The following is a 25,828-nucleotide window of genomic DNA, read 5'->3' as shown; positions in this document are numbered from 1 at the left end:
GAGTTAAGGAGGATTAAGAGATAATTTGTGTGCTCAGCTCCTTTTATTACATTTAATTTTTAATTTTTTTTAAAAAGTCAGCTCCACACCCAACATGGGGCTTGAACTTGTGACCCGGAGATCAAGAGTCATGTGCTCTATCAACTGAGCCAGCCAGGCACCCTAGTCCCTTATTTTAAGTTAGAATACCTTAATTTACTTCTTACCAAATATTTCTTTTTTTTTTTAAGATTTTATTTATTTATTTGAGAGAGAGAGCACAGAGGAAGAAGCGGACTCCCTGCTGAGCAGAGAGCCTGATGCGGGACTTGATTCCAGGACCCTGAGATCATGACCTGAGCCGAAGGCAGACGCTTAACCGACTGAGCCATCCAGGTGCCCCTCTTACCAAATATTTCTTAAAACTCTCTCAGCTGGGAGTTGGTAATGGCCAGAGTATGGCTCCCAACCCCACGGAGCACTTGTTCTCAGTCCCGACTAGCCCTTTGGAATCACCTGTGGAGCTGATGGAAACACACAGGCTTCCAGAGGTCCTGATTTCTGGCCTGGAATGGGGCCCAGGAATCTGTATTTTAACACGTTCTACAAATGCTGTCCGAAGCCCATTTCGGTAGAGAAACTCCCTGGCACATGGTCCAGCAGATCTTAGTTTACACCTTCACCAACACACTGTGCAAATAATTAGGTGACTGAATATTGGAAAGGGATTTAATATACACAACTTAACTCTGGATCCCCAGGAACTTTCTGTCATTGTTTGTAGTTTGACTCTTTGAGATTGCTCCCTGCCCACCCCACCCCCCCGCCACCGTGCCTGGTTACTATGGCAATATTGAAGGCAGCTACCATTTTCACTTCTCCCTTTGGCTTCCTCTTTTCTTGGGCGAACTCACCTACCCCTTCTTCCCCATCCCGTGCAGTTGGTCTGGCAACCAACTCCAGTTTGTCAATATCCTTCAAGGAAACGTGGTGTTCCAAAGGGAACCCAATACTGAGTGTGTGAGTGCAGAGGGAAGGCTGGTTGTTATGTCCGCAGAATCAGACTCTACATATATTATCGGGGCCACTGATGACACTGTTTTGTTTCATTTTTTGCTTTTAAAGCCCATTCTTACTGATGGTTTGATGGGGTCTTGGAACCAGATGCCTTCTCCCAGTGAGATCTTCCATCTAGATTCCTTCTGTGGGGTCTCCCTCTGCCACACTCAATCCTGGACTCCGACAATGTGTTGAAGTAATAAATAGATGAAGGAGTGAATGAATAAATGGACTTCCACAGGAAGTTGAAAGGGCCTTTTCCGGATGTCATGGAATTTGGGTGAATCCCGGAAGGTGAGGATACTAGGCAAAGGTTACCTTCATTTCCCAAAGAGAGGTAGTAGAATGAGTGATGTAAGATGTATTTACCTATATTACCAAGAGAAGCACTAGACATACCTATGCCAGACTTACTAGGACATATTAGAATAAGTTCAATGGCCATCGACCCCTTCCTACCTCTAGTCTTTATGAGAAAACTCTCTGTTTGAAATGATTTTGGGGAAGTCACCGGGAAAGGAAAGCTCAGTCTAGTGTGAGCTGCTGTGGTGTTTTCTCTCTTCTCTCCATGGTTCTTCCAAACTCTCCCACCTGGCCTCTTACTTCCTCACTAGTGGCCTGCTGAGATGCAGAGTCCTGCAGCCATCTTGGTGCAGCCATTGGGGAAGGAGGGAGGCGAGAGTGTGTGGGCGAACCTGGAACTGGGGGATTTAAGTGACACATATTGGAGTCCATGACTTAGCAGGTTATTCTAAAGGTGGAATGTTAGTTGGTGCTGACTGATGGCAGGGCCAGGAGTAAAGGCATCAATAGGCAGATAACACTCTTCATCTCGAGAAGCAAGGATGGGTGAATGGATACTGTGGACCATCACCAGGTTTAAGCAGTCTTGATGGGAGCTTACCCAATAGGTGAGGGGATTCTAGCAGGAAGAAATTGTAGGAAGTGTTGGGCAAGAATCAGCAAGGAGGAGGCATGTCGGTTATGCAGAGTACATTGCCCACATCAGAGAGCTATACAGTGTGGAGGCTCGTGCAAAGGTACTTCCAAAGGACTCCCTGGTGTACCCCACCAGGAGCAAGGTTGAGGGCCTTCCACATACAGAAGACCTTCACAATCAAGTCACATCCACAAACAGGTAGTGGAGGAAAGCAAGGACAGTTGACAGCACCCTTCCTCTTTACGGGGCCTTGAGCCACAGTTCTGGAATGAGCTACGAGGAGAACTGATGCCTGGAATTGTACACGAGGCTGGAGTTTTTGACTTGGAATGGACTGGACTTGGCTTTCAATAGCTAAACAGTGAGTCAGAATCAAAATGAGACTGTTCTTATTGTTGAAAGTGGTGAATTAGCCTGAGATGTTTTCTAGGGGTGGGGCCTGAGCAATGTTGAAGGAAAATGGGTAAATGAAGCTATTTCCTGTTTAGACCTCAACAAGCTCAATGTATTTAGTATTGAATGAGTGGATTTAGGATTGGTGATAATGGATTCATATCATTGTGCACTCCAAATCCTAGAGAGCTACTAGTTTCTTGGACTCCTGAAGTCCTTATGGTCAGATCTGCCATTCATTCATTCATTCATTCATTCATTCATTCTTTTAATTGGCTTCATGCTTTGTGCTTAATATTGAGATAGGCCCTAGGGGTCCTGGATGAGTGAGCCAGATCCCTGACTTCCAGGAGCTCCTCAGAAGAAGGAGCCCTTAGAGAAGGAGGGGATTCCACTGAGCCCTGAAAGATAGTTCAGGCCTGGATTCGCTCTTTCATTCGTTCGTTCGTTCATTCATTCATTCAAGAAATATGTGGGGGAGCATCTGCTTCATTTCAGGGTCATCTGCTCAGCATCTTTCTTAGAGTGGCGTGACATGTCTATTTCTCACTCTCTGAGAAATTCGGAGAAGCAAAGAGGTAGTGTGTGTTAAATGTTTTGAAATCTCTATTTTTGGACTTTCCCACTTAACACTCCGACGTTTCCAGGAGCTTGCTTGCGCTCTATTGACTTCAGGCCAGAACCAAAGCTAGAAAACAGGGCATCTTCGATTTGTTATAGTCAGAGCACTGAGGGTCTCTGGGAAAGGAGGAAGGGTCTGTGGCAGTCATGGTGTTCCTGCCCCTCCATCCAAACCTTGGGAATAGGCTTGCCAGATAGAGTTGCAATATTTTAACACCCTCATTCCAAAACATTATTCATGTCTTATCTGAAATTCAAATTTACCTGGACATCCTATACCTTAATTTGTGAGTCTGGCAGCCCAACCTGGGAAGGGCTTTCTCTGTCCTGAGAAAGATGATGAGACTCATTTCTTGCTTTTCAAGAACCTCTTCCCCTACAAATCTTCTCCTCAGGCCAGCAGGCTGGGCCCAGCCGGACACTGCTGTGGACTCTCCACAACTGGTTCTCATGGATGGAAAGGAGTAGGGATGGCCCGATGGGAATGCCTTAGAGTGCAGACCAGACCGGGGTTCTAGATCATGGTCTGCACCCAACAGGTTCTGTGACTTGGCATAGGGCAATTAGCCTTATTGGACCCGATTTCCCTCTTTAGAAAGTGAGAGGGCTGGGGGGGGCGTGTCTCTGGACCACTCAGACATCACGTACGAGCTTCCAAGGACAGCCGGGACAAGAGCCTGTGGTCATTTGTCCCCTCTGCACCCAGCTAGGGCTGTGTGTGTGTGTGTGTGTGTGTGTGTGTGTGTGTGTGTTGGGGGGTGAATGAGAGATCCCAAACTGCCCTAGATAATGCAGGAAATGGCTTGTTAAGTGCTAACAGCCATGCTTTTTCAGTTTTGTAGTGTGGAAATAATTCCTGTGCTGACAGATAGTGGGCGGCTGAGGAGCAGTTAAAGGTGCTGCCCCATTTCTGTCTCAATTTACTCTCTCAGAATGACCTCACCTCCATCCCTCCTCATTCCCTGGAGAAAACAAAAGTTCCTTTTCCTGTTTCTGGAATTAAAGGGAACAAAGACACAATGGCAGACTGTTGTGTTGAGCTTGAAAAGGCCCAACCACAGGAGCCCAGTTCCCCCCGGAGCTACCTAAGGCTAGGGTCACCCCATCTGGGAGGCTGCCTCGGACAGCCCTGGCTACTCGTTCATTCAGGCCTGCTCTGAAACATAAGGTAGAGACGAGGGGCTGATGTACCCAGAATCTGTGGGGAAGAAGGGGAGAGAGAAGTGCCTCCCTCCAAAATGCTGTTTTAATCCCTCACCCTTGGATCATGGACATTTGGCGACATGGCGAACTCACATTGTGGAGTTGGACAAAGCTCATGCTAGGGCTGGAAATCCAACCAGTGTGTCCTCATAACAGCCTGGAAGAGTGATGGCTGCAGGAGGGTGGAGCTCACCCTAGAGGAGAACAGTACTGGCTCTTGGCTTTAGGAGAGGAGCTGGTGTGTGTCGTGGACACTGCTGTTGTCCCACCCAGATCCCCTGAGGTCTCTCTGCCCAGCTCTCTGCGTGCATCCCCAGCTGTCGTGGGCTTTGCCGTGAATGTTGGCACCTGTGCCTTTGGGAAGATCATCTTGGGCAATGACAAGAGCTAGAGGGGCCTGAGAATTCCATGACCATCCCCCCTGCTGCCAAATCCTCCCTTCCTAGACAAGGACAAGTGTAGAAGTACAGAGCTCAGCTCCCCAAGGCAGACAAAGTCCAAGGTGATAAATGCTCCAGACCTCCCCATGGGAGCAGGCTGAGCCTGGGGCCCCACCAGAAGTGCTCCCCTCCTTGGCTTCCTCCCCTTCCATATCCTGCTTCCGCCACTCTCTTATTGGGTTCTCCTTAATATGTTAATGATCTAACTCATTAAGAAACTTATTTTTTTTACAACACTTTTTTTTATTAACATATAATATATTGTTTCAGGGGTACAGGTCTGTGATTCATCAGTCTTACACAATTCACAGTGCTCACCATAGTACCTACCTTCCCCAGTGTCCATCACCCAGCCACCCCATTCCCTCCCAGCCCCCTCCACTCCAGCAACCCTCACTTTGTTTCCTGAGATTAAGAGTCTCTTATGGTTTGTCTCCCTCTCTGGTTTCATCTTGAAGAAACTTATTTTGTTACTGACCACTCACACCTGAACTCCAGTCTCAGGGCCAGATTCTGATCTAATCATAATATGGGGGGCGGGCAACCAGTGTTTGAACCCCAGGAGGATATTCTCATTAACACTCCAGGTTCTCAGGAAGGAAGAGAACCAGGGCAATGTTAGCTTAACCAGCCATGGGCCAGAAGCAGAATTCTCACTTAGAAAAAACTCCTGGGAGGGCAGGGGCAGGTGGCTAGGAGGAGGGGCTCCTGGAGGCGGGCATCAGAATCTCTCTCAGGTTTGTGTCTTCTCTTCAGGGTCCTTGAGGTGATTTATAGAGGAGACTTAATTTACTGGTTCAGAGCATGTGTTTTAGGGCTGGACAGATCTGGGTTCCTGTCCCTCTTCTGACACTCACTAGCAGCATGACCTGGGCCAAGTTGCTCAACTTCTCTGGGCTTTAGTTTTCTCATCTATAAAATGGGCTAATAGGGTTTGTACCTAATAGGGTAGTCGAAGAGTTAAATGAGCTAGTGTGTGTGTGTGCCTGCCAGCCAGTGGTGAATGTGTTGGTTCTCCCTCCTGAATCTCAATGTTAGCACAAAATAGAAGCCCACACCCTCTGTTTTGCCAGGATGTTGTTCTGAGGTGGGACATGCCAACTGCTAAATGATGCAGTCAGCCTGTGATTTTTGCAAGTGTTGTTATAGCAACCATATTTTTTAAAGTCACTAAAAGTTGGCAAAGAACATGGAACTGGGACTAGGTGACAACACAAAGTGATGGGATGACATAAATAAACCTAGAAAGAAGGGAGAGGAAGGAGCTAGGAGGACAAGATGCAGGTAGGGAAATGTGCACTAAGTCAGAGCAGACAGCAGTGTCCGAGGAGACGCTGGGAACCTGAGCCTGGTCTGGACAGAACAAAGGGTGGGAACTGGGAAAGGGCACTGCTACATGGTCCCTAGCTCTCCGGATCAGGGCTGCCGAGCCATTCTGCTGCTTGTTTGGGCACCCCCAGGCGGGAGAAAAGGGACCGTCGCCCTTGAGTGTCCCAAGCGATTGGACTGAAGGGTCTTGGCTTGAGCTTTGCACTTCTGTGGTCTTCCTCCCTTTTGCTTCTGTCCCACCTGCCTGCCTTTCCACTGGGGTTCCCTGGTGGGATACCCACCCCCTGTCCTCTCTCTGGAAATTCACCATCACTCCTGACATCGGAGAAGTACCAGAGATCCTCCACCCCTAGGAGTGGGAGAGAGTCAGAGTCATGGTCTCTCTCATAGCTGAGTAGCTGGAGTAGCCTCATGGGAGCCTTAAGGCCTTGGCAACGGCCAGGTGGACACCTCGTGAAGGACTTAAGAGAAACTCCTCTCTCCAGAGGCCGAGAGAGCCCATGTGATAGAACGGAAGCTCTCATGGTTGCAGGACCTACCATGAGAGGTAGGATGCTTGTGCTGTTTGTCCACCCCAGACTCATTTTCTGCCCTTCTCTGCTCTGTGCTTGGAGACTGACCCTAGGGGTACATTTTGGGAGCTCACGTGCCAGCTGGATTCTTGTTGGGTTTGACTAATGGGAGGCATCTGAGACTGGAGGGCAGAAGGAGAGAGAGCTCGGAGTATACGATCCCTGCCCCCTGCTTTCACACTGGCTCCATTCACCGCCCCCCGCCCCCGGAAACGGCCCTTCCATGGCCTGCAGCTCTCTCCGGGCTCCTGTGTCACCATTTCCTTCCCTTCCTCTCCAGTCCCCAGGGCAGCAAAGCTGCCCTCTGCTGCCGGTGTCTGCGTGCCCAGTCACCGCTTGTTGGTGTCCTTAGCCCCATGCACACTTCTATAAATAGTCCCTCTATTAAAGTCTTCTCATCTGAACCTTCCGACTGGTGCATGGAGAGAGAGTAAAGGCACCAAGGGTCCCAGTCTGTGTAGGATTGATTTTCTGAGGCAGCAGCAGGGCAGGTTAGAGGGGAGAAGGAGGTGGAATAAACTTGGGACATGTGGGGCAGGCCCCGGGAATCAAGCACAATAGGAGACCTGGCTCACATGGTTCTAAATGATAGGTTATTGTTACTGGTTTGTGCTGGTGCTGACACCAGGGAGGCATTCTCTGGTGAGGGGAAGAGGCAGGGGTCTTGGGCAGTGGAGATACATTTGGTGACACAGTTCACTCTGGGAAATCCCTTCTGCATCTAACAGGGCTCAGTTCCAATGGGGTGGGGAGCCCAGACCTGGGCATGAGACCGGAAGCAGCTAGCATTCTGAGAGTTGTGAGAAAGAGCTGGTTCCACCAGAGAAACTGGAGTAGGTAATATGGATGAAGGCAGGGAGGTTGAGGGTTATTTTCGTGGTCTTAGAGGAGTCTGAGTAGGGATGAGACCAGGGGCAGGCAGGAAAGGACACATGAAACAGAAGCCCACACCCTCTGTTTTACATGGTGATAAATGTATGGTGGCAGAATCATAGCTCTTGATTATGTGGCTTTGGTTTACTCTTTAGTGACGGTAGGGGGAAGGAAAGGATTATTATAAAAATGGGCAAAGACACTGGAAAACTGTCTCTGGCACATGAAGGGAGATCACAGAATGTTTAGGAAGTGAGTTGCTGGTGTGTTACACATAATAGAGGAATTCTGTTGGTAATATATGATATTGACTGGGTTTGGGTAGAGTCATCTAGGCACCAGCCTCCCAGCCTCCTGGCCTCGTGTCAGGGGAATTTCTCTTCAGTCCTGCATGAGGTCTATACCTCTACCTAGGCAGGGCATCATGGCTCCATCTCCGCCTCTGCTCACTTTGCTGCTAGTGACCCAGGAATGCCTGCACACCATACTTCCTCCCTGACCCAGATGCCTCTGTCCAGGCATTCACACAGGCTGAAGTGGGGCAGACTACATTTCCTTTTCCTCTCCTCTCCCCTTATCCCTTTCAGCACCTCCACAATAGAGTATGAGAGGAGGCTGGAGGTGTAAATTTTTAGTAAAAAAAAGTCAAGTGTGTAAAAGTCTCACTTTACATCTCTATAACAGAGTAAATTAGTTCTTGAGTCTTGACTTGCACATTTTGGAGAAAATTTGATTTTTTTTTTTGCCAATCCCATATATAAATGCATCTGTATCTGTCTCTGGGGTTTTATATTCTATTTCCTTGGCCTATTTAATGACTATTGCTTTGTAATAAATATTGGTCTCTGGTCGAATAAGTCCGTTCTTCAAAAAGGTGACTTGGCATGAATTTTGGAATAAGCTTGGTTTTTTTTTTAAAGATTTTATTTATTTATTTGACAGAGAGAGTGAGAGAAGTAACACAAGCAGTGGGAGTGGGAGAGGGAGAAGCAGGCTCCCCGCTGAGCAGGGAGCCCGATGCGGGGCTCGATCCCAGGCCCCTGGGATCATGAACTGAGCCGAAGGCAGATGCTTAACGACTGAGCCACCCAGGAATAAGCTTGTCAAGTTCACTACTGATTTTTGTTTCTGGATCTTATAGCCGACTACCTTGTTGTACTCTTTTATTAGTTCTATTAGTTTTTACTAGATTCTTTCGGTTTTTCTGTGTAGACAATTATATTATCTGCAAATAAGGACAATGGCTTTTTATAATTCTTATATAATTTTTCTTATCTTATTATGTTGACTTCTATTACAGGTTGAACAGAAGGGATGAAAACAGACTTTTTTATCTTGTTCTTACTTTAAAGGGAGCACTAACTTCTCTTTCATTCTTTTTTTTAAGGTTTGTATTTTTAAAAATTTTTTGAGAGGGTGTGTCCTCACACATGCGCATGAGTCAGAGAGGGGGGCAGAGGGAGAGGGAGAGAGCAAATCTTAGGCAGGCTCCACACCCAGCCCAGGGCAGAGCCTGACATGGGGCTCCAACTCATGATCCTGAATCATGACCTGAGCCAAAACCAAGAGTCCACACTTAACCGACTGAGCCACCCAGGCTTCCCCTCTTTTACTTTTATCATGGGACTCCCATTCACTTTTTTAGAAACTCCATGTCTACCCAAAGGATTTGCCTCACCCAGGATCTACCCCTCTCCCCTTGGCCATACTTTCTCTGGTGCTGAGGAACACTGTCCATGAGAATGCCCTGGGGGTTTCAGAAGGCAGTTCAAGGCTTTTGACATTCCAAGTCCCACAGAGGATGAGCTCTTCCAGAAGTCCCCATCTGCATATTTTGTAGACATACCTCTTTACCCTTCACATTTTCCAGTGAGCTGCTGTTAAATCAGGTGGAAAGGCATGTGACTGTGTGTTCTCTCTCTCGGTTTCTCCCTCCCTCCTTCTCCTCTTTCTTTCTCTGAGGAGAGTGAACTTTTTTCCTTAAAGAATTTTATTTGTTTGAGAAAGAAAGAAAGAGAGAGAGAGAGAACACACGAGTGGAGGGAGGGGCAGAGGGAGACGGAAAAGCAGATTCCTCACTGAACAGGGAGGTTGATGTGGGGTTTGACCCCAGGACCCAGAGATCACCACCTGAGCAGAAGTCAGCCGCTTAATGACTGAGTCACCCAGGCGCCCTGAGAGAACTTATTTTTTGAACTACTCCTGGATGAGGTGAGGTGCCTTGTGCTCCCAACAGCTATTAACAAGGGAACCATGATAACAACCCACATTTCACTTTGCCCATTGATCTCACTCCTACATCAAGGACCTCCAGGTGGGGCAGGGGTGGCAGGGGATTTAACCATCTTTAAATGATGAAGTGAGATGACATAGAGGCTTAACCACACAACCACATGTCAAGAGCTTCTCACAAAACCTGGCAACCAAGATGGCAGCCCCTTCCAGCACCAGTTCACAATCTCTCTGGGTCATATGCAAGACTCTTCTTAGAGGAGCCTGAGGAAGAGTGAGCTTGGGGAAGCATTCCATTGGTTCTTCCCTACTTCTTGATCCTAGGCTTCCCTGTAACTTAGATGCTTCTATTGCATCCCCACCTCCACCACCTAGATTTAGTCCATAAAGGAGAAAGCAAGGACAAATACCTCTGGTATTCAACTAGCATTTTTTCTTTCTTTCCTAATCTTATAGGGACTGGAAGGAGTGATCTTTGTTTTTTTCTTCCTCTATGGAGAGGAGTTCCTCTATGGAAAGGACCTTCCTGAAGGTCATTAAACTTCCTGGCTTGGGCTTAATGGTGGAAGGGCATCCTCACATTATGGAAAAAAATCCTGTGATTTGAGCTGGCCTGGTATGGTTGGGAGTCCAAGATGACTAGAGACTTGAGATCACAGAAAATAAAAATACTCTGGTTTGATAACCCCCAAATATTATGTCCATTATACATGATACAATGTTCTGGATTCATCTAGAAGAAATTCTGTTCCTACAATTCCTACATTTAATCATTCTAAAAATAATAGATAATTCATCTAGAGGAAATTCTGTTCCTACAATTCCTACAATTAATCATTCTAAAAATAATAGATAATATCTACTGACTGCTTATTATGTACTATGCATTTTTCTAAGATATATATTTAATCCACATATAATCCTATGATGGAGGTACTATTATAACTCCCATTTAATACATAAGGAACTAAGGCCTGGATAAGGGGTAAAGTATCTTCCAAATGCACACGGTTAAGCAGGAATTACTGTTTGAAGCTGACTCTGTATGATTGTGTATCCCAGGCTCTTTCAGGCCATCTCTATCCCCTGGCCTCTTTCTTCATCCTGCTCTTCAGCCTACTGCCCAAGTCTGTTCTCCCTTTAAACACTTGGCATTCTTTGTGCCAACCAAACAATTCATCATTCCATGTGTATCCCATTGCATTTCCCCTCTTCTACATTGTTGTTCATCATGGCCCGTTTGCTTGGGATGCCCTCCCCCAACCATTCACTATGGTCCAGGCCTCTGCCTAACTACCCCACCACCCCAAACCTTCTCTGATCCCCATGGCTGAAGGGAAATTGTCTTCTGAATTTCATTTTTGTTTACAGTGTCTCCATTTCAACACAGAATTAGCCACATATTCTTTCTTTCTTTTTTTTTTTTAAGATTTTATTTATTTATTTGAGAGAGAGAGAATGAGAGTTAGAGAGCACGAGAGGGAAGAGGGTCAGAGGGAGAAGCAGACTGCCCGCTGAGCAGGGAGCCCGATGTGAGACTCAATCCCGGGACTCCAGGATCATGACCTGAGCCGAAGGCAGTCGCTTAACCAACTGAGCCACCCAGGCGCCCCTCTTTTTTTTTTTAAAGATTTTATTTATTTGGGGGCACCTGGGTGGCTCAGTTGTTGTGTCTACCTTCGGCTCAGGTCATGATCCCAGGGTCCTGGGATCGAGTCCCCACATCTGGCTCCCTGCTCGGCGGGAAGCTGGCTTCTCCCTCTCCCACTCCCCCTGCTTATGTTCCCTCTCTTGTGTCTCTGTCAAATTAATAAATAAAATCTTTTTTTTTTTTTAAAAAAAGATTTTATTTATTTGGGAGAGAGAGAAAGAGAGAGAGAGGGCATGAGCGGGGGGAGGGGCAGAGGGAGAAGCAGGCTCCTTGCTGAGCAGGGAGCCTGATGTGGGGCTCGATCCCAGGACCCTGGGATCATGACCGGAGCCAAAGGCAGATGCTTAACGACTGAGCCACCCCTAGCCATATGTTATTTCAAGAGTTACCTCAGGATTCAGGCTTGCATCTCCATCACCGTTGTTCCTCGCTAGCAGTCAGCACAAGACACGGATGAGTGGATGGAAGACCCTTGTCTGCACATAGCGGACCATCCCTAAAGCAGAGTTCAGCCAAAGACCTGTGTTGGATCCAGAGCTGGGATTAACATGATTAAACAAGATTAAACAAGATACTGGGAATGACCTCTTTCATATCAGCCTGTGACTCATCTGTGGAAATTCAGTATAAGAGTCAGTAATAGGAAAAAAAAAAAAAGGAAAAGTCAGTAAAAGGATGCAAGGACCCTGTGTCTACATGGGCTTCTGTCCCAAGAACTGACCTTCCTGCTTCTTGGAGGCCAACCTCCTGCTTATTGCCCTGTCCAGCGATTACTTATTCTAAGTTCCAATGAATCCCTTGCCTGCTACCAGTGTTCTATCTGAAGAAAGTGCCAAACACATTTGTTCTCATACCAGTTTCTCTCTTGGAGAAACTGTCCCATATTTGGAGCTCTTTGAACATCTGTACAGGAATAGGTGGTGCAAGCAAGTCCAGGAGGTAATGTGTGCCTGGCTGGCATACCTCAGGAGGGAGGTCGACTTGGTGACCAGATGGCATTTGGTTCTTGGGAAGCATGAAGAATGACCCCTGCTCAGGGCCAGCTAGTAGTGACTTAGGTGAAGATTGCACGCTCTGTCTTGGGGGCCCTAGACTTGCTTTGTCTTTGAATATGAGCCCGTTCTCCCACTATCTGGGTCAGGGTCACCTCTCATCACGATCAGCTTTCCTTCATGCTCTAGCATCATTTCCAAATAGCTCCATGTACCTTCAAATCAATGTGTTCAGACCTCCCTCTCTCGTAGGGAAAAGAAACACAGGCGCACTAGAGGGGCGGTGGTGTAATTCTCTTTGGTTTCTCTGGAATCCTGGAGTCACATGGATGGGATGCACTCTTTCCTTGCTAGAGGGAGGGAAGGTATCTTTTGAGCAATTTAAGATTCTCCCAGGAGGTCAGAAACCAGTTTAAATGGCCCTTTAAACATTCTTAGAGAAGGTCATCTCCTTTGGGCTCTGCATACAGTGACTGAGTGCAGTCAGTTCTCTGGACCAGAGTTAGACCTTGGGGCAATGTTTTGGGTCCAACGAGTGTTCACTGTGTGTCCTTAAGCAAGTCTTTTCTTCATTTGGAATTTAGATCTCCTTACCTAAGCAAGGAGTAAGTTGAATCATATACCCTTAAAAGGTCATTTCCTGCTTGTGTGTGTGTGTGTGTGTGTGTGTGTGTGTGTGTGTGTGTGTGTGTGTGTGTCTTCTTGAGCCCAAGGGAGAATGGTTAAATTGAAGAGATGCATTTCAAAGCCATCATTTCCCCCTAGAAATAGAACTCTTTTAAGTTTTCTAATCACCTCCCACATGTCACATTCTCCCTCATAAGTCTAGAATTGGTTTTTGTGCCTGAGACCTCAAAGCCATCTTTTGATTTCTTTAGGTTGAGAATCAACTTATTTGGATATTGGATGCTGAAAGAAAAACCTCTATTAGCTTCATCACAAAGCCATCTTTTCTCTTTTTCTGGCCACAGAAATGCACCTGGTTTAAATTTTCAATATATGATAGTATGTATAAATGTTGACATAGCTGAGCTCATTAAAAGTATCTTAAGCTTATCATCAATTAGTCTTGAGAAGAATAAATACAAATGCAATTAATTTATTATTTATTACTTTAACACCAGTTAGGTGAATGGACAATCTCCATGCAAACACCAGTATGCATTACACAAACAAGACAATTTGAAAACGAAGGGGTAACACAGGCACGGAGTAGTTTTTGCATGCATGTAACTAACGGGAGGCTGGATGCTGGCATAAGCTGCCACTGTTCTAAATAGCCTTCAACAAGTTTCTTCTCTGTTTCAGGGTTGAACTGTTTAGGTTTATATCTAAACATATTAACTGTTTATATCGAAATATATGAACATATATAAAAGATTAGTGGGGAAAACGTTTGAACACTGTGGTTAAGATTCCATATGTTGATTATTTAATTGGATAGCAACATAACACTTATTCACTGGAAAATCACAAATACGCACTGATATTTACAAAAGCTGTTTCAGTTAAATTTAAATTAAAGGAGGATGGTACATTTTAGGATAAAGAGGAAAAAGGGTCTGAATTCTTTAGCCAGACACAATTGGTGCCCAGTCTACTCTTAAAAGAATCTTTTGATTAGGAGAAGAGTCAGGATGGGGGTAATAAATGAAAGCACAGTTATATCTGTAAGAAAAGCAGATAACCCCATATACTTAGTTGATTGGCTTTAAAATGCATTAGGTAATTTTTGTAAACACAGAATTTACAAACCATTTGGTTTAAGCTAATATTAAAGTCAGTTTGCATTTTCTGAGGTACAGTGATTGGGCTGAAGGTGAGTGTGCTGGGTGGTGACAGAAGAAAATGTTGGTTGAAGCTTCACTGTTGGGTAAACAAACCATTAATTAAGAAACAAGCAAACAACCCAATGATCCTTTCTCTAGAGAAAAGTAGGAGTTATCCCAATGCGGATGGGTCAATCCCAAAACACGGGCCATTTGTAGTCTCTGCTTCAAAAGGACCAAGGAAGAACTGAAGACATATATACACAATCACCACAGATGTAAAATAATACAAACATATGCAGTCCAGGGCTGTGCTGCTTAACAACATGCAGGGAAGATCGTCAACACTTCTGAGGAGGTTGGCGGGGAGGGGCGGGTGTCACTGAAATTCTGAGGTTAAATCTTCCACATTTTAACCCAGGACAGGGGTTCCTTTTTTTGCCCCAGGAGGATAGGCTGCACTGTGAAGAGTTCTGGGGTCTCTGGTCCGAAAAACAGGAATGAAAAATTGGGAATGTTTGTTCACATTAAGTTACAGTGGATGGGGTTTCCCTTATCCAAACTGTTCAATATCACTTCTTCATTCTTATCATTGGTAGAGTTAAAAACCACTTTCACCAACTATGGCCCCCGTGGGCTCTCCCAAGAGTCCTGTAAGGGAGACAGCACAAGTGTTTTCATCATCCTTGTTGGGCTGAAGCAAAACCAAGAAGCAGAGAGAATAAGCAGCCAGTCACATAAATCTTAGAATTAAGTCTTGAAAACCCAGGCCTTTCCTTTCCAAGTAGAGCTCATTTCGTTTGTTCTCAAAAGAGATTTGTCCTAGAAAGTGACCCAGTCCTTTGCCACATAGATTGTGTTCATCGCCAGTGACAAGCTCCACCCTTTTCTCTGTCTCCTTCCTCCCAGACCTTAAAAGCCCAGAAAGCCTTTACACTAAGGTATCAGAGACTGGGTGTGTTCCTTATTTCAGGACTGCGTGTCTTCACCCAAAAGCATGATGAGCTTGCAAGCATCAGTGGAAAAGAGATTTTTTTGGTCCTTTCCTTTGAAATTACACCATTGTAGCTAACCAATGGCCTGGTTATGAGAAAATTGTTTTTCTCACAGCCAGAATCCTAGAGAATATCTTTAGGGAGGTAGTACGAATGGAGTGGGAAAGTTCAATGGGATGGCATGAACCCTCTTCCCACAAGGCTATAAACCCCACACACTCTGATGAACTCATCCTTATGTTTGGTCATGGCTAAGTGGTTTATTCTATAGACTTTTGATGTTCCTGCCCTGATGAGATGCAGAATGCAGGTAGGGAGATGGAGAGTGAGTGCAGATAACCATCTGAGGCCCCTGACTGGCCCTAGCTTGGTGATTCCAACAACTTCTGCCATTTTGTCTTGTTATTTAATTTCGGCCCACAGTAGGTAATGGGGGCCTTGTCGGATCTCCTTGGTGCGGCCAGCACACAGTAGCTGTTCGGTCAATCTCAGTTGCTGTTACCTGTCTCGAGTCTCAACGCATGTCAGGACCGAGCAGCCTCCTGCCCCTTGAGGGCTGTGAGGCATGGAACACAGCTATCCTTCCCCGGGCAGCCCAGCATGAACTTGGCTACCGGTGGAGTATGTGCAGAGTTCCGGCTTCTGGGCTTTCCGGACGCCAGCGGGTTATTTCAGCCTGATACAGTCCACCTCTTCCGTGGCCGGCATGCCGCTGGTTTTGAGGTCCAGGTCAGCACTGGACTTGCTCCCGTGGTGCACAGGCCGCCAATGGAGCCACATCATCCTCTTGAAGTACTTCATGGTGTTGTTCTTGACGGTCACGAAGCACACGGTGTTGATCATGCTATTGCTCATAGCGATGCACTCGACCACGTAGAAGGCCGTGAGGTAGTGCTTCTCCTTGATGAATACGGCGGGGAAGAAGTCGCGCACAATGGTAAAGCCGTAGAAGGGCGCCCAGCATAGCACGTAGGCTGTGAGGATGCACATGAGCACCAGCACTGTCTTCCTGCGGCAGCGCAGCCTCTTCCGGATCTGCTCAGTCTGGAAGCCCGGCACCGCCTTGAACCAGAGCTCGCGGGAGACCCTGGCATAGCACAGGGTCATGGTCACCACGGGGCCCACGAACTCCACGCCGAAGATGAACAGGAAGTAGGACTTGTAGTAGAGCTGCTGGTCCACCGGCCAGATCTGGCCGCAGAAGATCTTCTCCTGGCTTTTGACGATGAACAGGACCGTCTCCGTGGTGAAGTAGGCCGACGGGATGGCGATGAGGATGGACACCACCCAGACCAAAGCGATCAGGAAGGAGGCCGTTTGATAGTTCATCCGTGGTTTCAAGGGGTGAACGATGGCGAGATATCTGGGCGGGGGTGGGGTGGGGAGGAGAGCCATCAGTAATAATGAGGTGTGCTGGGAAACATTCCTGGAACTAAGCCCAAACACACTGCAAAAGCAGACAGAGTGGCACAACGAGTCCGTGTAATTATCCAGCTTCAACAGCCTTCATATTATTTTAGCAACATCATTTGGCATCTGGAGTAGTCTGTATTTAGTGGAAACTGCACAGGCTTTGGTCAAACAGGAGCAACAGATCCCAGCTTTGCCCCCTGATTGGCTTTGGGCTCTGGAGTCAATCACTCAGCCTTTCTGAGATTTGTTTCTTCAAATGCAATATGGGATAAAGTGACACCTACCTTGAGGGGCTGCTGTAAGTATTTAATATGATAATGTCTGTAAAATGCTTCACATGCAGTAGGTGTTCAATAAATATACATGGCATTATTATTGTTAGTCCTGTGGATACCACCTTGGCTTTCCATCTTGTCATTCTGCCCAAGAACCTAATCCTTTCAAAACTCTTCATTCCAAATATCTCATGGGTCAGAGGGGAAAGAAGGGCTCTGGAGCTCAGAGAGAGCTTCTCAGGGCAATGGATTAGGGCTTTCTCTTTCTCCACCCCCCCAGGTGTCATCCTGTATTACAGAGCAGGAAAGAGAACAGGGGTTGGGCTTGGTGTGGAATCTAAGGAATCTATCTAATGAGAGAAGTAAAAGACGTGACCAATCCCATTGAGTGCAGGGACCAGAATGCAGGCTCCTGATACAAAGCTTTTACACCCACCTTCCTGGGCTGTCTCAAGCTCAGATGAGGTGTGTGAAGCTGCCTTGACATCATACAGCCGTAACACAGCATGAGGCTTTATCCTGCTCTTTCCAGTGAGCAACAGTGCCGGGGAAAGAGGCTGGAGCCCTTTGTGGGGTAGGCATGGGAAGGCAGTCAATACAGGCTGTGTTATTGAGCAAGGCTTCACTGTAGGCAGCTGATGCTTATTCCTGCTGAAGAACCCCTGGAGCAGATGTGGTTCACCCAGGAGTGGGAGGGAGTCGGGATATTGATACACCAACCATCAAAGTCATTGGTGAGGGAGCCAGAGAAGGCCTTCAGACAAAGAAAAGCAGGTGTTGGCAAGTGGCAGTGGACAGATGTGCACTGAAGTGATAGTAATAAGGGGATATGAGAGGGGCATCAATTGCATCTGCTACAATCTGGTAAATGCACAATAGGTTGCTGGTCCTGCTGTGTGCCCAACCTATGTATATGGAAACAAAGTAGAAGACACAGTCCTTGACCTCAGAGAGCTTCTCTTCTACCCAAAAACTAGAATAATCAAGTGATAGGTTAAGAACTTGAAGGAAGACACAGTCATTATGTCAGTGATGTAGTCTGGGAATGCTTCACAAAGATATTGAGATTCTGGCCACCTCCTATTCACCCTGTTGATGAAGGTGGGACTCTCCTGACCTAAATAGTACGAGATGAGTGAACACACAAGACCTGACACTGGGCAGATGAGACCAACGGCAGTTAACTAGTCACATATACTCACAGCCCAGGGGGAGGGACAATGCCCACTATGTAGGAACATGTGGGAGTTGCACTCAGGGATAGAATGAACCAGCAGGGGCTGTAGGAAGCAGGCTTTATGGTGACAAGAGGATGAAGTGACCCTTGACTCCCATGGGAGGATGTGATTGGCTTGTTTGAATAATTTTCCCAGCTGGTGGGGAGGGGGGAAACCCATCAGATTGAGGATTAGGGGTGCAGCTGGTCCAGCAGAGATAGGAATAACAGGCCAGGAGACTTTCCTGCTGGGTGGAATGGTGTATCTGCCAAGAACAGAGGACCTCATGGCTAGGGACCTTGGCGGCCCTGTGGTGTTCAAAGATGTCAAAACAGCACATGAAATTTCAGACTTTATAACACAAGAGCTTAATAAATAGCACTCAGGTTTCTAAACCAATTGAAAAATAAGGCAAAACGACAAGAAAGATGGATGGCCGAACTCTCACTTCCGTTGTGATGACACTGGTATTGAATATTGAGCATAGGGACCACTTCACACTCAATTAAATAAACCTACAAACCCCGACACAGGTGAGTGGGAGAGACACAGGCTTCCCTGGGCACTTTAGTTTACTCCTTGGTAAAACATGCCTGTCCTGCTATGTAGAGATATCAGAAGGGCTATCTACTAGCATTTCTGGATGCCACAGTCAGAAGAAGAGCGAGGTTCATGTGCAGAGGACCTGGTTTCAGAGAGACCCTAGGAGAGTGTGGATCTCGGGACACACACGTCCAAGCAGAGAGATGGTAACAAAGACCTTGCAGATGTCCCTCTTGCCAATGGACAAGTCATGGAAAACGATCAGTTTTAACAAAGACCTATAGCCTCCAACATACTTTATGTCTGTCTCCCTTCTCTGAACCTGACAAGAAGCTGGAGAGGTTGTCAGCAAAGTTATTATTATGCCCATTTCACAGATGAGGACACTTAAGTCCCAGGAGCATAAGGGATTTATCCAAGTGTACAGCTGGGAACCAAGATGTTCTGAGTAACTCTTAGGCCAATGTTCCTTCTTTTCTCATTTATTTGATGTCAACTCTGCATTTTGGGATATCTTTTATAATGAGGAAGATGTTATGGGATGAGAAAATATTAGAATTTAAGAGTTGATCCGAATAGAGGTAGGAATGTAGAAATTCTCTTTGGCATTGGTTATCGAGATACTCTTCATGCTGGAATTATATTGGGGGGGGGGCAGAAGGAAAGAGAGAGAGAGTCCTGAATTAGTTCTGCTTCCAGAGTCCTCTTGACTAGCCGCAGAGCATTTCCAGAACAGCCCTCCCCTTCGCATCTCAGGCTCTGCTTCCCACGCTCCAGTGGTCAGCTACATGCAAAAGAATGAAACCAGACCACTTTCTTACATCATACACAAAAATAAATTTAAAATGGATTAAAGACCTAAGTGTGAGACCTGAAACCATAAAAAGTCCTAGAAGACAGCACAGGCAGTAATCTCTCTGACATCGGCCATAGCAACATTTTTCTAGATAGGTCTCCTGAGGCAAGGGAAACAAAAGCAAAAATAAACCTTTGGGACTACATCAAAATAAAAGGCTTTTGCACAGCAAAGGAAACAATCAACAAAACTAAAAGGCATCCTTTGGAATGGGAGAAGATATTTGCAAATGACATATCCAATAAAGGGTTAGTATCCAAATCATATAAAGAACGTATCAAACTCAACACCGAAACAACAAATAATCCAATTAAAAAATGGGCAGAAGACATGAGCAGACATATCTCCAAAGAAGACATACAGATGGCCAACAGACACATGAAAAGATGCTCAACATCACTCATCATCAGGGAAATGCAAAGCAAAATCACAATGAGATATCACCTCACACCTGACAGAATGGCTAAAATCAAAAACACAAGAAACAACAGGTGTTGGTGAAGATGTGGAGAAAAAGGAGCCTTTATGCACCGTTGGTGAAAATGTACACTGGTTCTGCCACTGTGAAAAACAGTATGGAGACTCCTCAAAAGTTAAAAAGAGAACTACCCTATGATCCAGCAATCCCACTACTGGGTATTTACCCAAAGAATACATAAACACTAATTCAAAGGGATAAACACAGCCCTGTATTTATAGCAGCATTATACACAATAGCCAAATGATGGAAACAGCCCAAGTGTCCATCAATTGATGAATGGATAAAGAAGATGTGGTGTGTGAGTGTGTGTGTGTATATATATATATTAGCATATATTGCGCGCGCGCACACACACACACTGGAATATTACTCAGCTATAAAAAAAGAATGAAATCTTGCCATTTGCAATGACATGGATGGAGCTAGAGGGAATTATACTAAGCGAAATAAGTCCGTCAGAGAAAGACAAACACCATGTGATTTCACTCACACATGGAATTTAAGAAACAAATGAGCAAAGGGGGAAAAAAGAATCAAACCAAGAAGCAGTCTTAACAACGAACAAACTGGTGGTTACCGGAGGGGAGGAGGCTGGGGGGGATGGGAGAAACAGGTGATGGGGATTAGGGCATGCACTTGTTGTGATGAGCACCAGGTGTTGTATGGAACTGTTGAATCATTATATTGTACACCTGAAACTACGATTACACTGTATGTTAACTAAGTGGAATTCAAATAAAAACTTAAAAAAAAAGAAGAATGATGGTAATGTTTTCAGCCTGGGTGACTTGGTGGACTGGAGCCGGGAAGCTGGTTCGGGGTGAAAAAGGAACCATTCTTTGTGTTGTAACTGGACGGTTGCTTCCTAAGAAAGTCCTATGTTGCCCAAAACTCCCCAGCCTGATAAAGACAAAGGTTTCAGTGCGACAAAGGGGAATGAGAACAGTGAAAACTCTCCCTTGCGTGAGCATCAGAATCCCTCAGGGAATTGAATAAAAATGCAGATTCCTGGGACTGAGCTCAAGGGATTCTTATTCAGTAGGGCTGGGGTGGGGCTGAGGGATCTGACTTTGTATCATTTGCCCTGGGCAATTCTGTACAGTTGGTTGACAGTTGCATTTTATAAACACTGGTGTTAGGGCGGGAGAGCCTCAGAGCTGTAATAACAAAATGGTTTTTCCTGCTGGAATTATGTTACAAAAAGATGATGATTCTCCTACCTCTGTGTGTATTTCATTATGGAAAATAATCAACTGGCTGATTAAAAAGAATGACAAACCTAAATAGCACCAAGAACAAGGAAAAAACTGATGAGTTCAAAGGAGACCAAAAAGAAGAAAGATATTTTAAAAGACACGTCATCAAAATGAGTTTCAGCATTCCGTGGACCCAGAGGATGTTTTACCAACTGCCCCCCTGGAACAGAGCCACTGGTGGTCTGACACTGGCTTATAGCTGTTTACATAATTAAAATGTGTAAGATTTGTCATAAGCTGCTACTAGAAATTTTATAAATTTTGTAAATTTATAATAGAGCAAGGACTTCTAGAACATCTCATGCAAATGTATGCAAATGAGCACATGGATGTATGCAAGAAAACAAAGGGAAGGATGTCCTTCTCTCTTTTCTACAAATAGGCCCTTACCTTATTTTAAAATCAGCTCTACAACAAAGCCACCAGGAACAAGGGTACATTACTGTAGGATTCCGTTTTTATGAAGTTAAACAGGCAACACTAAATTGTGCTGAGTGAAATCAGACGGGTGGGGTGGGAGGACTGACTGGTGCAGGGCATAAGGGAGTGGGAAACGTTCTAGATCTTGATTTGGGGAATGGTGGCAGGAAAAACTTGGGACATGTTCTCTTGACCGGAAGTTGCCCTGGTGAAGTCTGCCGTGGCTTCTAAGTAATAAGCTGCCCAATCTTTCTGCTTTTGGCTTTTGTGTTTGGGGCTCCTCGCGGTCAGGTGGCATGCCTATCCACGGCAGATGTGGTATCTGCAGGTATGGCCCAGAGCTGGGGGGCTCAGGTGTCTCGCTCTTGCCCATGTCTGGGGGGAACCTGAGCCACAAGTGGAGACACTGGGTCTCCTCTTGCCCCGGATAGATGAGTGGCACGCAGATCTGCAGCAGCGCCAACGTGTCAGAGCTGAAGTGAGGGAAGGGACAGCCTGGCTCGGCCCCTGTCTTTATCCACCCCCCGCCCTGGCCCACATCATCCTCACCTGTCGATAGCGATGGCCAGCAGGGCATTGGTGGAGACGTAGAGTGAGACGGTCCGCAGGTAGTTGACAGAGGCACAGAGCACGTGGCCATGCTCCCAGGAGAGCTGGCGCACCACGTAGTAGTCCATCTCGAAGGGGCAGCAGATGATGGCCACCAGGAAGTCGGAGATGGCCAGGTTGGCGATGAGCAGGTTGGTGAGGTTGCGAAGCTTCTTATAGCGGGCAAGCGCAGCAATAAAGATGAAGTTGCCAACGCCGCAGACCAGCATGATGCCTGCCAGTGCCACACCGATGACGATCTTGGCAGCGAAGAAGGTCCGGGTCTTGGTCATGTCCTCACCCTCGTCCAGAGGGAGGTCATAGTCACCGTAGCTGAAGTTGAAGGGGACGGGGGAGGTATGGTCTTGAGCCGGACTGAAGTTGGGTGCAAAACTAGCGTTTCCAATCTGGGCTGCCATGGCGAAGACTGCAGGTGGAGTGGTGTGGGGGTCTCAGCGGGCTGAGTTGGGGGTCCAGACCTTCTGCTGTCACGACTCACCCAGCCCAGCACCCTGCCCACATCCCTGAGGAGAGTCAGCGTGCCATCCCGGACCCTGGAAGGAGACACAACCAGTGGGCACTCTGCAGGAGGATGCCTGCGAGTATTCTCCCAGGGTTCCCCAAGTATAGGCCAACCAGACCCAGTGACTCCCCTCAGACAGAACTACCCTGGGGTACAGGGGAAAGGAGACAAGAAATCTGAAAATTGGGAAATCTTCCATGGGCCATCCGGCGGTCCTGGGCAAAGGATGAATTGGACTCTCCAAAGACATCCAAGAAGAACCTGCATCTTTGCCCTTTTCCCAGGGGCCAGGATCTGCGTGCCTGCCCAGTCACATTCCCCTTCCCCACCATCAACTCCCGCAGGGTCTTTTCAAAGTTTCACAAACCTGCTCCAGGCCGCTGGCCCAGGCTTCCACAGCAGTCACAAAGTTGCGCCATCTGTTGGTCAAGGACACTGAAGCCAGAGGACTGAGACACAGCCAGTCCCTCCAAAGCAGGGCACTGCTCCCTATGTCCTGGCCAAACCTTGGACGTGGAAATCACCAAACCCATTTTCACATGAACAGGCTGAGTCATCTTGGGCCAGTGAGTTATACTGTCTGAGTCCCGATCTTCCTGTAAACCAAATTCCTGCTGCCTAGCCCAGGGCCTGGCTCGTAGTAGGGATGGGACAGGAGTCTGTGGGATGAATGAATGAATGAGGATCTGCCCAGGATTGTGTAGGTGAAGGGGGCTGTGGATCGGATGGAATGTTGCTGCTACTCCTCTGGGCTTTGGAAACCAGATCCAAAAAGAAATGCTTTGTCTGTGTCTCCTCCCTGCTCCCACTCTTCTGATCAGCTCCCTGTCCCCTTCACCAGACCCCACCCGGTTGCCCACCAGAACCAGCCCTAACTGGGAGGCACCACATCCTGTCACCAAGGTGTCCATCCTCTGAAAGTGGTGGCCGCTCCATTTTAACCGAAAACAGCCCCCAAGAATGGCGGGTAGGGCGGGGGTAAGGTGGTGTCAGTGAGGACCCGGGAGGGTCTGAGGGCTAAAAACTATCCCTCATTGCCTGAGTCCTTTATGTTCTCAGTACCTCAAGATGCCCACGGCAAAGGAAAATAAATTCTCTGAAGTACTGAGGGGACATTATTGGATTCAAGGCGTCAGAGGGCCTCAGAACCCCCCGCATCCCCAAACCCGCAGAATGAGGACCCCAGCCACGGAGCTGTGACTCGCCTCTGCCCGCTTAACACACCTGGAAACGACCCCAAGTGTGGGGGCCACGGGATGCTGGTAGCAAGAAGTGGACCAAACAGGACAGTGGGTTTGGCCCGGCCCCGTCAGAGGAGGCGGAGAGCGAGGGACAGGAACCGTAGCAGCTGGGACAGCAGAAGCGTGGTGGCCGGGCCACTCCGACCTGCGGCGCGTCCGCCCGCTGCGCACCCGAGGGATAGCCTTCCGACAGATGAGTTCCTCCGTCCGGGTGGCTTCTCCCTCTCCCGCGAAGCCCCGATCCCCGCAGACGGCGCTCAGCCGGAGACCGGGAAGCAGGACTCGCGTCCTCTCGCCTTTCCGCGCTGCGCCGCTCTCCAGTCCCCAGACCCTGGAGGAGAGAACGTGAGACCGGGTGGCGCAGGTCCCGGCCCCATTTTTCGCGGGATGCACTCCCTGCCCCAGACCAACCCGATCCGGGAGTCCTCTCCCCTCCCCTGCCCTCCCTTACTCACCGCCGGCGCCGCCCCGCAAGGGCGGGAATCGAGTCAGAAATTCAGGCTCAAAAAGCGAAGCGTGCGGGGCCTCCGGACGAGAAGAAAACTGGGGGTAGGGGCAGGATCCGGTGAGCCGGGAATTCTCCCGGAGAGGCTTCCCTTTTCAGCTTACCTTTCAACAAGACGCCCCCCGCCCATGCCCTCCCCTACGGTTTGGAGCTCCCCCGTCGGCCCAGCACCCGCCAGCCCGGCCCCCTCCGCCCCTCCGCCCGCGCCCGCGCGCCCCAGTCCCGGCTTCCCGTCGCCGGGTCCTGACGGGCCCGTGGTGGATGGCGGACTCTCCCGGCTCGAACTCCTCTACTTGGAGCCAGCCCGAGTGCCTCCCGAAAGGTGCGGGAGGCAAAGCCACCGGAATCCCCTCGAGAGAGAAGTGGGCGTCAGCGCTGCCAGCCCGGGCGACGCCCCCCACCGCACCAAGGGAGGACCCGGACTGCGCAGAGCTCAGCACCTTACCTGCCTGGGCGCCTCCTCCCGGCTCGCTCCGCTGCCCTGGCCGCTCGGTTGGGTCCTGGGGGACCCCAACTTGCGCGTGCCGTGGCGCTGCGTACGGGCTGTCCTGCTTTCTTCCTTGCTCGGGCGCGCTTCCCCCACGCGTTGCGGTCTCTGTCTTCCCGCTGGAATTGGCGCTCCACCCCTGCTGTTGAGCAAGGCGCCTCGGACCCGGCCGGGTGCGCCCCGCCCCGCGCTCGACTCCGCCCTGGGGTCCCCAGCCCGCCTCCCTCGGCTCAGTGGCACAGGGTGGGCGCTGCGCTCCTGCACCTGGTGTGCCCCGGGAGCGGGGCGCGCGCAGTTCTGGCTGCGTTGGCGCTGATCCCTAGTCTGCTGGGTTGGCCCCCCGCTCGAAGGGGCTTCTGCGTCCTCGCACCCGAGTGTGAATGGGACTTCAGTAACTGGGGTTAGAGGGTGCGGATTCCGAGGAACCGGCAAGGTCCTCAGTGCCCCGCCGAGGCGCCTCGCGGGGGTCGCCAAACCGAGTGTCCGGTCTTGGGCAGGAGCCCCGTGCTAGGGTCCGTTCCCGCACAAGGCTACTCCTTCAGGAGGAGGCTGGAGTACATTCCGTTGTGCCAGAGAACTGGTACTGGGGAGACTTTGAGGGTGCAGAGTGGGCCCTTTGAGGTGGGTGGTGGTGGAGCAGGAAGCCCCGGGGGAGGAAGCTGGGGATCCCGGGCAGGTTGCCCTGCTATCTCCTACCCTGAAGTCCTCACCAGAAGCCTGCGATATCCATATCCACCACTGTCAGATTCCTTGGCCTTTCAAAGACCATCCCAATTGGGCCTCCGCCTGTCTGGAGCCCTGTTTCCAGAGCCCTCTACCTTGCTTCCGCCAGGCTCTGATTTTAGGCAATTTCCATTACTTCTCTGGTCCTTGGTTTTCTTACACAGATTGGGCAGATGATTCTTTATTCGGATTGGGAAGGAAGAAATAAAATGGTCTGTGTTGCAGATGGCATGATGTCTGTAGAAAATCCGA

At 48.3% G+C, this 25,828-nt stretch overlaps 1 protein-coding gene across 1 annotated transcript; it reads right to left on the bottom strand.

Annotated features, from left to right (window-relative positions):
* Window positions 1-13,378: 13,378 nt before the first annotated feature.
* On the bottom strand, window positions 13,379-24,961 carry PROKR2 (prokineticin receptor 2). The gene is made up of 6 exons (XM_028096655.2): window positions 24,812-24,961; window positions 24,317-24,404; window positions 23,845-24,192; window positions 22,988-23,279; window positions 22,059-22,651; window positions 13,379-16,411 (listed from the first exon to the last, which is right to left on the bottom strand). Exons 5-6 carry the CDS (start codon window positions 22,514-22,516, stop codon window positions 15,715-15,717), a joined length of 1,155 nt encoding a protein of 384 aa, XP_027952456.1. The 5' UTR covers window positions 22,517-22,651; window positions 22,988-23,279; window positions 23,845-24,192; window positions 24,317-24,404; window positions 24,812-24,961; the 3' UTR covers window positions 13,379-15,714.
* Window positions 24,962-25,828: the final 867 nt, after the last annotated feature.

Source organism: Eumetopias jubatus, unplaced genomic scaffold, assembly GCF_037043125.1.
Source record: "Eumetopias jubatus isolate StellerSeaLion01/CBP00866 unplaced genomic scaffold, mEumJub1_p1.0 scaffold_9, whole genome shotgun sequence".
Lineage (NCBI taxonomy): Eukaryota > Metazoa > Chordata > Mammalia > Carnivora > Otariidae > Eumetopias > Eumetopias jubatus.
Note: the sequence above shows the minus strand (reverse complement) of the source record. Positions and strands in the feature narration are given on the sequence as shown.

Coding starts and splice junctions, on each gene's coding strand:
- PROKR2 (XM_028096655.2), bottom strand. CDS start 22,516: ATGGCAGCCCAGATTGGAAACGCTAGTTTTGCACCCAACTTCAGTCCG. Junction 16,412..22,058: donor CTGGCCATCGCTATCGACAG/GTGAGGATGATG, acceptor ACCCCCGCCCAG/ATATCTCGCCATCGTTCACC.